Genomic DNA, 9,560 nt, shown 5'->3' with positions numbered 1-9,560 from the left:
CTAGTACAGCAAGTAGTATTTAATGCTAAAACGGCTTGCCATAAGACCCGTTCAGATTGGATGGAGCTCTGAATCCGTTACCGTACAGGCAACTCCTCCCTCCGCCTGTCAGACCTATCTGATCTCGCTCTCATCATGGCTCCGGCAGCGGACAGGCCGGGCTACTGGGGAACACCGACCTCAACTCTCGACTGGTGCGAGGAGAATTATGTGGTCTCGTATTACATCGCAGAATTCTGTAAGTATGTTTGAACGGCGGGCTTGTGTTCAGTACACGCGGTCCATTGTCGTGTAGGACGGTAAACACGGATGTTAAAACGGGAGAGAGGAGCATTGTCGAACCATACTATGAGAAGACGTGATACGTAATATTCATGAGGGAATCATCCGCTATTGGACGATTACGAGGCATCGTCAGCATAGCCTAATTAATATTGATAAGGCAGGTCTTCTCCATTGGAAGGGTTCGAAGCAACGTCAAAGTGACGTAATTAATATTAAAAAGCCACGCCCTTTTCATAGCAAAGTTCCAAAGCAACGTCAGCGTAACCTAATTAAAATTCATAACCATTAGCCATAGTAGGATTCGTAACTTGGCAGCCGAGGCCAGCGACCCTCTGTCCGCGTTGAACTTGTATCATAAAGCTTAATAACAAATAAGAAATTCAAACAAATGAACGGAAAGAGAATGAATGAAACCCAGTGTGTGGCAATATTTGGGGAGGAGCTCGTGCCGCCGATACTGATTTTCAGTGAAACCACAGAGTGTGAACAGAAAACATTCTTTATTTCCACGTATATATATATGTTTTCTTATGTTAATCGTTCTTTAATTTGCTTTAATTATAAACTGACTATGAGTATATGGTCTAAAAATGTGAGCAGTGACTCGAATCAGAGCTGCTAATGAAGCTAAGTCAGTTGAACGTGGTTAAGAACTAACAGTGTAACCAGCAACATAACTAACTTGTACTGTAAATATGCATGCCAGATTTAGTGAAGCTGTATACTTGATAATTCTACTCATACCTACTATAGTACTACAGTAATTGCGTGGAGTTTCGTTGGTCTCTGCTGACAGAAAAACATTACCAGCTGAAGATGGTTTGCAGGTCTTAGCTGGTACAGTTGGTCTGATCAACCGAAAAGTAGATGATGAATAATAATAATGTAAAGCTACATTCTAAGTAAAAACTGAAAAATTTCTAAAATTCAGCTGAATAATTCAATTACAGTCCTAATATTCAAGAAAAAACTATGATATGTGAGATCCCAAATATAAATTTCAAATTTGTGATGTGAACAAAGTCATTTTAACAAATATATTTCTAACAAAAATAATGAGGAATATTTTGTCATGGCCAGTATGAAATATTTATAGGCAGCATTTGTTCCCATTTTCTTTTGTTGGTTTGTTTCTTTTAGACATACTTATTAACTTAGCAACACTTTAAAAATGTTCATTACCATTAATATAATTAGAATGAGAAATCTTATAATGAAGGATTGAAAAGAAAACTGCATTAAACACTAAGATGGTTTTCTGATCTAGTTGGTCCTCTCGCCTGATCAGCCAAAAAGTACCCAAAGCCACTGTACCGTGTATGTACGGTACAGTATGCATTAAAGTACCATCAGTATATTTTTGTAAGAATAATATAATATTTAAACTGTTTAATTACATTACTTTCACAATACAGACTTTAACTGAGAGAAGTAGATTGCCATACTGGGAATTGTAATTTGAGATATCTCTAATTAGAATTATGCCTAGTACAAAATCAATTATAGATATCTTTAATTACAATTTCTACTAGTCAAAACTCTTTTGTAGATATCCGAAAATATTTTCCAATGGAAGTCAATGGAACAATACGACTAGTCGTAATAGCATTGTAGATATCTCGAATGTATATTATGACTAGTCAAAATAACATTGTAGATATCTTCAATGCATATAATGACTAGTCATAATCACATTGTAGATATCTTAATTCCAATTACGACGAGTCAAAATTGCAGAATAGATATCTGGAATTGGAATTTTGACTAGTCAAAACTAAATTATGACTAGTACAGCAAGTAGTATTTAATGCTAAAACGGCTTGCCATAAGACCCGTTCAGATTGGATGGAGCTCTGAATCCGTTACCGTACAGGCAACTCCTCCCTCCGCCTGTCAGACCTATCTGATCTCGCTCTCATCATGGCTCCGGCGGCGGACAGGCCGGGCTACTGGGGAACACCGACCTCAACTCTCGACTGGTGCGAGGAGAATTATGTGGTCTCGTATTACATCGCAGAATTCTGTAAGTATGTTTGAACGGCGGGCTTGTGTTCAGTACACGCGGTCCATTGTCGTGTAGGACGGTAAACACGGATGTTAAAACGGGAGAGAGGAGCATTGTCGAACCATACTATGAGAAGACGTGATACGTAATATTCATGAGGGAATCATCCGCTATTGGACGATTACGAGGCATCGTCAGCATAGCCTAATTAATATTGATAAGGCAGGTCTTCTCCATTGGAAGGGTTCGAAGCAACGTCAAAGTGACGTAATTAATATTAAAAAGCCACGCCCTTTTCATAGCAAAGTTCCAAAGCAACGTCAGCGTAACCTAATTAAAATTCATAACCATTAGCCATAGTAGGATTCGTAACTTGGCAGCCGAGGCCAGCGACCCTCTGTCCGCGTTGAACTTGTATCATAAAGCTTAATAACAAATAAGAAATTCAAACAAATGAACGGAAAGAGAATGAATGAAACCCAGTGTGTGGCAATATTTGGGGAGGAGCTCGTGCCGCCGATACTGATTTTCAGTGAAACCACAGAGTGTGAACAGAAAACATTCTTTATTTCCCACCACGTATATATGTTTTCTTATGTTAATCGTTCTTTAATTTGCTTTAATTATAAACTGACTATGAGTATATGGTCTAAAAATGTGAGCAGTGACTCGAATCAGAGCTGCTAATGAAGCTAAGTCAGTTGAACGTGGTTAAGAACTAACAGTGTAACCAGCAACATAACTAACTTGTACTGTAAATATGCATGCCAGATTTAGTGAAGCTGTATACTTGATAATTCTACTCATACCTACTATAGTACTACAGTAATTGCGTGGAGTTTCGTTGGTCTCTGCTGACAGAAAAACATTACCAGCTGAAGATGGTTTGCAGGTCTTAGCTGGTACAGTTGGTCTGATCAACCGAAAAGTAGATGATGAATAATAATAATGTAAAGCTACATTCTAAGTAAAAACTGAAAAATTTCTAAAATTCAGCTGAATAATTCAATTACAGTCCTAATATTCAAGAAAAAACTATGATATGTGAGATCCCAAATATAAATTTCAAATTTGTGATGTGAACAAAGTCATTTTAACAAATATATTTCTAACAAAAATAATGAGGAATATTTTGTCATGGCCAGTATGAAATATTTATAGGCAGCATTTGTTCCCATTTTCTTTTGTTGGTTTGTTTCTTTTAGACATACTTATTAACTTAGCAACACTTTAAAAATGTTCATTACCATTAATATAATTAGAATGAGAAATCTTATAATGAAGGATTGAAAAGAAAACTGCATTAAACACTAAGATGGTTTTCTGATCTAGTTGGTCCTCTCGCCTGATCAGCCAAAAAGTACCCAAAGCCACTGTACCGTGTATGTACGGTACAGTATGCATTAAAGTACCATCAGTATATTTTTGTAAGAATAATATAATATTTAAACTGTTTAATTACATTACTTTCACAATACAGACTTTAACTGAGAGAAGTAGATTGCCATACTGGGAACTTTAGTTTGACTGCTGATATATGACAGTATGGAAGGACACAGTGTACGTAGCCATTACATCTCCATATTGTTTGCTAAAGTAGATTTCAGGTCACTCTGATAAGTTGGTCAAAGGGCACAAAGTGATAGTTAACATATGCGAACATTAATACTAATAGAGCTTGAATTCCAGCTGTAATTTCCTATAGGGTTTTAGGATAGCGGTGTTTGATTTAAGAATGAAATAGTCTGATTATTTGAGCCTCATTTTAAAACATAAATTACACAGTCATATTTCAAAACATAAGTTTAATCGCTGCTAGAACCAACAGGAATTTCAGTGTCATCGAGATCAGAGGGGCCTTTGCTGTCCAGTGGGAACCTGTTGCCTTGTGAAGGAATGTGCCATGTTCAGTATGACGAGCCGTATATCCAAACAGTGAAACAATAGGCCTGTACACATCGTGTTAGGGCTTTCTAGCATAGGTTTAGTTTTCTTGGACTCAGCAAAGAGGCACGATAGCATTCTGACAGCTGCTGGTGGTGCTAAGAAGTCGGTTTGGATGAAGTTCACTCATCTATTGTTCATATCCATTCAAGTGGAAGTTCATGGCAGTTTTTACTGTTATCGTTAATAGAATAACTCAAATATGACTTATAAAGGAATAGTTCACCCAAAAATGTAAGTTTGCTGGAAATGTATTCATCCTCATGTCGTCCAAGATGTAGACTAGTTTGTTTCTTCAGATTTGGAGAAATTTAGCACTACATCAGTTGCTCACCAACGGATCCTCTCCAGTGAATGGGTGCTGTTTGGACTCTCATTCTGACGGCACCCATTCACTGCAGAGCAAGTGATGTAATGCTAAAGTTCTCCAAATCTGAAGAAACAAACTCTACATCCAGGATGGTCTGAGGGTGAGTTCATTTTCATTTAATTTTTGGGTGAACTATTTCCTAATATTTAAATTCATTAAAATAAAAACATTGTTTTTTTTGCTTTCTCCAGGGAATACTGTCAGTAACCTGATAATGATCCTACCTCCCATTTATGGAGCCATTCAGACGTGTAAAGACGGTTTGGAAGTACGCTATGTGTGGTCCTTTTTAGGACTTGCTGGTAACGTATCTTTCACGTGATTTTATATAAACACAAACCTCATTTTTTAGGAAGTGACCTTTCACCCAGTTATTCAAGACTGTATTTCCTAAACAAACAGAGATAAAATTTACCGTTTTTATGTTGTCTCTCTTTTCGCTACAGCCGTAGGTATTGGTTCATGGAGCTTCCACATGACACTACAGTATGAAATGCAGGTAAGCTGGACTTTTCTTCAGCCTTTCAAAATGTGCATCTTGTTGCCAAGCACATGAAAAGCTTATTTTCACTTTCATTCTCATAGCCACAAAGCTGCTTCTCTAACGGTACATCCCCAAAGCAATAGCAGTAGTTAACAAGCCTCTGGATTGTCTTTTGTTTTTAGTTACTAGATGAGCTGCCGATGATCTACAGCTGCTGCGTATTTGTCTACTGTCTGTAAGTTGACATTTCTTACACATGCAAAGTCACACTGTCTGCCTTGCCTTCAACTTTGACCTCTGAACACTCATCATAAGCTTAATGAGGATCAGACGATGTATGGACAGAAAATGATTTTTTATCATGAAGATTTTGGATTTCTTTTGCCATTCAAAAGTTTGGGGTCGGAAAGATTTTTTGGAACAAGTCTATGATCTCCAAGGCTGCATTTATTTAATTATAAATACAGTAATATTGTGAAATATTTTTAGTTACAATTATTAGTTTATTTGATACAGATGTTTTTGTTTGTAAATTAGAAATGTCTTTACTGTCACCTTTGATCAATTTAATGCATCCTTGTTGAATAAAATATTAATTTCTGTCCAAAAAAAAAAAAATTAATGACCCCAAACTTTTGAAAGGTAGCACATGATTGTAGGTAATTTACTATGGATGTTTTTTTCTGAATCTGAATGCATATCTCACATATTACAGATATGAGTGCTTCAAGCAAGAGCGTGCCGTTAACTATTTGTCAATTACACTTTTGCTGACCTTCAGTATTATTGTTAGTGTGGTAAGTTTTTTCTTTAATGTTCTAAATTAAAAAAAAATATATATATATACAGTGGGGCGCAAATGTCAGAAATTTCTAATTTTTTTTATTTTCTAATAACCTTTTCATTTCAAATAAAATTATCAATATACTTTGCATTGAAATAAAAAATAAATGAATTAAAAATAAAACATTAATATTTCTTAATATGGCATTCATATTATCGAGCATTATTGAGGAATGTTATTTATTCTTTATTTGGATATCCATTAGCTTCCATAAAGTGGCCATGACACTTTGCATAAAAATGCTCAAAGTAAAAATAACAATGGGAAAAAAGTGACCTAGAAATACTGCAAAATCGTAATAAATATTTCCTCTTTTTCATAATTAAACTTTCATTGTTTTAATTTTTTAGAAACTCTACAACATTGCTTATTTCCTTTTTTTTTTTTAAATGAATAAAATCCCAGATTTTCAGTGCAGTCTCAGTCCCCACTCTTTATGTACTGTATATATTATTGATATTTTTAGGTATTTTGTTCTCCATGCTCAAGAAGTGCATTTCATTTATCTTTTGCAGGTTTACCTGATATGGAAGGAGCCTGTGTTTCATCAGGTGAGGCCTGACTAAACATTTAATGCTGCATTAAGAACCTCTCTATTTTGGTTTATCCTATGTTGTCAGGTGATTTTGAGAGCATGACAATGTTGTGTCAAAACAGCTTCTGCAGTCAGTATTTGTTGTCTGTTTCTATTGTTGAAAGGCATGACAGTAGGGTGTGACTCTGTTCATGCTCAGGGTATTGAATGGTACATGACTGTCTATAAACGCAATGCTGTGATCTCTTTGTTTAATACGACCAGCGCATCACTGTCATGTAAAGCGCAATTATATTGTATTATTGTTTATATAGCAGATGGTGCTAAATACACAGGTTAACAACAGTTTTATCATTTCCCTCAGGTCATGTATGCCGTACTAGTGGCTTTCTTGGTGATTCGCTCTGTTTTCATAGTCACTTGGTGAGTGAATGAATCTTTATCACTTCCAAATCTGTATTCACTGCATTTGAAGCTTGTTTTACTTTCTATGATGTGAGATATTTCCAAGTGAAACATTACATGCATTAATCTGTACGAAGGTAAATAAGTGCATTAACATCTTGTCTGTGCTTTGCAGGGTGCATCCATGGCTCAGAGCCCTTGGCTTTACATCATTAAGCATCTTCCTGTTGGGATTCGTATTATGGAACATCGATAATATCTTTTGTGACTCTCTAAGGTAGATCTACATTTGCATTACATTGCGATTGCATTTTAATTTTAATTTTAGTCAACTAAGGTAACATTTTAGTTTACAAGAAAGTGCCAAATTAAATATTAAATTAAATATGAAAATATTTTATATGTTCATTTTCAAAATCAACATTTAATGTTGTTAAATGTTTTTAAATAATTAAAATGTGCATGAATGATATTTACACACACACATTTATATATTCCTAAATATTAGAATATTTTGTATATTCATATTACTTAAATCACTTGTTCTGTGGTTGACCAAGCAAAATGAGAGCAGATGAAAAACAGAAGAGGTCATTGTTTGTCACTGTTTTTGGTTCAGAGCCACGCGGCAGCAGCTGCCCCCTGTGGTCGGAGCAGTTACGCAGCTTCATGCCTGGTGGCACATCCTAACAGGCCTAGGGTCATATTTACACATACTCCTCAGGTACGTAATTATGAAACATTAAGTCACTTAAATGCATGATGCATGTTGCATATGCTTATAATTTATTTTTTTTGCCGTAGCCTTCAGATTCGCTCAACCTACCTCAAGCACAGACCAAAAGTGAAGTTTTTGTGTGGCGTTTGGCCGATGCTGCACATTGAATCTCAGAAGGCGTGTTGAAAGGGACCTGAGAAGAGGAAGATGGACCAATCACAGACCTCAGACAGACAGAGGTCCAGCCAATGAGCTTCAACGGCAGCAGGAAGTTACCAGCGGCTGTCGGTTTGGTTCCCCCGTTCCCTTCTTCCCCTTTCCGCTCCGTTTGCCAAGCGCATTACTGAGAAAGCTGCCAAATGAAGGAAAGCTTTTGTCTTTTATTATAGGGTAGATGAGAGCACACTGTAATATGCATAGAAATTGTCCTATAAATCAGAGGGTCTAATTAGCGAGAAAGAAGCGGCCAAAACTAGGATTTGGTTCTGGCTGGTATTTTTTGTTGCCTTCTTGAGGGAAACTAATATAGCTTTGATGGATCATATCTAGTCAGTTTGGCATCTCATATTTTGTACTTGTACTTAATGAAGATTATGCAAGATTTTACTTTTATCTCTACATTTTTAGAGATTATGAAGGTCAAATTAAGCAGATCAGAAAAATGAATGAGTGTTAATAAGTTGGGAGTAAAGTGTGATCTTTTTCATCCTGAAGATGGGGATGAGATATTACTGTAACACATTTTACTGTAATAATGGTCATTGTACTCAGTGTGTTTCAGAGATACAGTAGCATGTTACATAATCGTTTCCATGTTACACATATTACTAAATCAATGACTCACTTATTAAGCCACTCAGAATGAATCAGTGTTTTTGAACAAATTGTTCAATTTATGATTCAGTGACTCACTCCTAAAGATTGTCAAGACTTGATCCTGTGTTTTGAACGAATCAGTTGAATGAGTGACTCAAAACACAATTGATTCAAGGACAAACCAGAACTTATAGTTGTATAAAAATAAATAGTTAAGTGTGATTGTGCCCTTCAAACATTTCAAGCCCCTCATGTCACCGATATGTAATTGAATTGATTTAATTTATTCTCATTTGAGGTAAACTAATTATGAATATAGTGTTAATATGAACATTTTATGAAGGAATTATTATGAGTGCTAATTTACATTGAGCTAAGATACTCAAATGCCGTTACTCAGTCGAGAGTAAATTGATTAAAAGCATATAAAACCTTACTATTATTAGTAAATGAATGTCTCATAAGCTAGATAGGCCTATCCATTATATTCTCCTCTCTAATATTTACTACTTGATCTGCCACTGGCTGCACTTGTGGTCAAAAAAACAACAGTGAAGTTATGGTTATATATGAAGACGTGTAGGCTATTAATATTGATTCGTCATTTGTTTTATGTATTGTGCCAAGTTAATGGTTCAACAAGAACACAATCATCTCTATGTGAAGCACAGTGGATAAAAAGAAAATCTTACATATTCCAGTGAGGCGTGAGGCACAATGTTCCCGATAAAGCTTCGGTTGGAGTCGTGTTTGTACCACTGAGGGTGCCTTACATTAAACTGTAGTTTATCCCTTGTTGCCTTGATGTGCATTATATTAAATCACTACAAATGACATATTCCATCACATATCTAATGATTCAGATAAAAGTAAGAGGTCAACATTTTCTCTAAGAGTACAAACGAACTAACAACAGCAAAATTACTGCCACCATCACTGCAGTTTAGTGCCTAAATCCACTAACTCAGTTGTTTAGATAATAGGCAATACATTTTTGGACCTCTAATCACGCTTATGACTGAAATGGTGAGTTATAATAATGGAATATTGTGGCTAACCTTCCCAGGATTGTCCTGTAAAGCTGTGTAATGATTTATGTATGTTATGTGTGTTTTGTGATTTTTCTTTTCCTTTTTTTGGCTCATTAAAATCCA

The 9,560-nt window shown here is 35.8% G+C and overlaps 1 protein-coding gene across 2 annotated transcripts; it reads left to right on the top strand.

Annotated features, from left to right (window-relative positions):
- The first annotated feature begins 90 nt into the window (after window positions 1-90).
- On the top strand, window positions 91-9,560 carry acer3 (alkaline ceramidase 3). Of its 2 annotated transcripts, none has more exons than XM_016576505.1 (10): window positions 91-238; window positions 4,796-4,906; window positions 5,051-5,103; window positions 5,271-5,323; window positions 5,804-5,885; window positions 6,448-6,483; window positions 6,832-6,890; window positions 7,048-7,149; window positions 7,492-7,596; window positions 7,677-9,560. In XM_016576505.1, exons 1-10 carry the CDS (start codon window positions 136-138, stop codon window positions 7,774-7,776), a joined length of 804 nt encoding a protein of 267 aa, XP_016431991.1. In that variant the 5' UTR covers window positions 91-135; the 3' UTR covers window positions 7,777-9,560. The 2 variants fall into 2 exon arrangements, with proteins under 2 accessions (XP_016431991.1, XP_016431990.1); XM_016576504.1 differs by lacking the exon at window positions 91-238 and adding an exon at window positions 2,159-2,308.

This window comes from Sinocyclocheilus rhinocerous, unplaced genomic scaffold (genome assembly GCF_001515625.1).
Source record: "Sinocyclocheilus rhinocerous isolate Xijiao unplaced genomic scaffold, SAMN03320098_v1.1 scaffold623, whole genome shotgun sequence".
In the NCBI taxonomy this organism is placed as follows: domain Eukaryota; kingdom Metazoa; phylum Chordata; class Actinopteri; order Cypriniformes; family Cyprinidae; genus Sinocyclocheilus; species Sinocyclocheilus rhinocerous.
This window is presented reverse-complemented; position numbering and strand designations above follow the sequence as displayed.

Bases quoted from the DNA above. Each gene is read 5' to 3' on its own strand.
- acer3 (XM_016576505.1), top strand. From the start codon at position 136: ATGGCTCCGGCAGCGGACAGGCCGGGCTACTGGGGAACACCGACCTCA. The intron at 5,104-5,270 runs GTAAGCTGGACT...TTTTGTTTTTAG, and splicing joins CACTACAGTATGAAATGCAG to TTACTAGATGAGCTGCCGAT. The intron at 6,891-7,047 runs GTGAGTGAATGA...TGTGCTTTGCAG, and splicing joins TCTGTTTTCATAGTCACTTG to GGTGCATCCATGGCTCAGAG.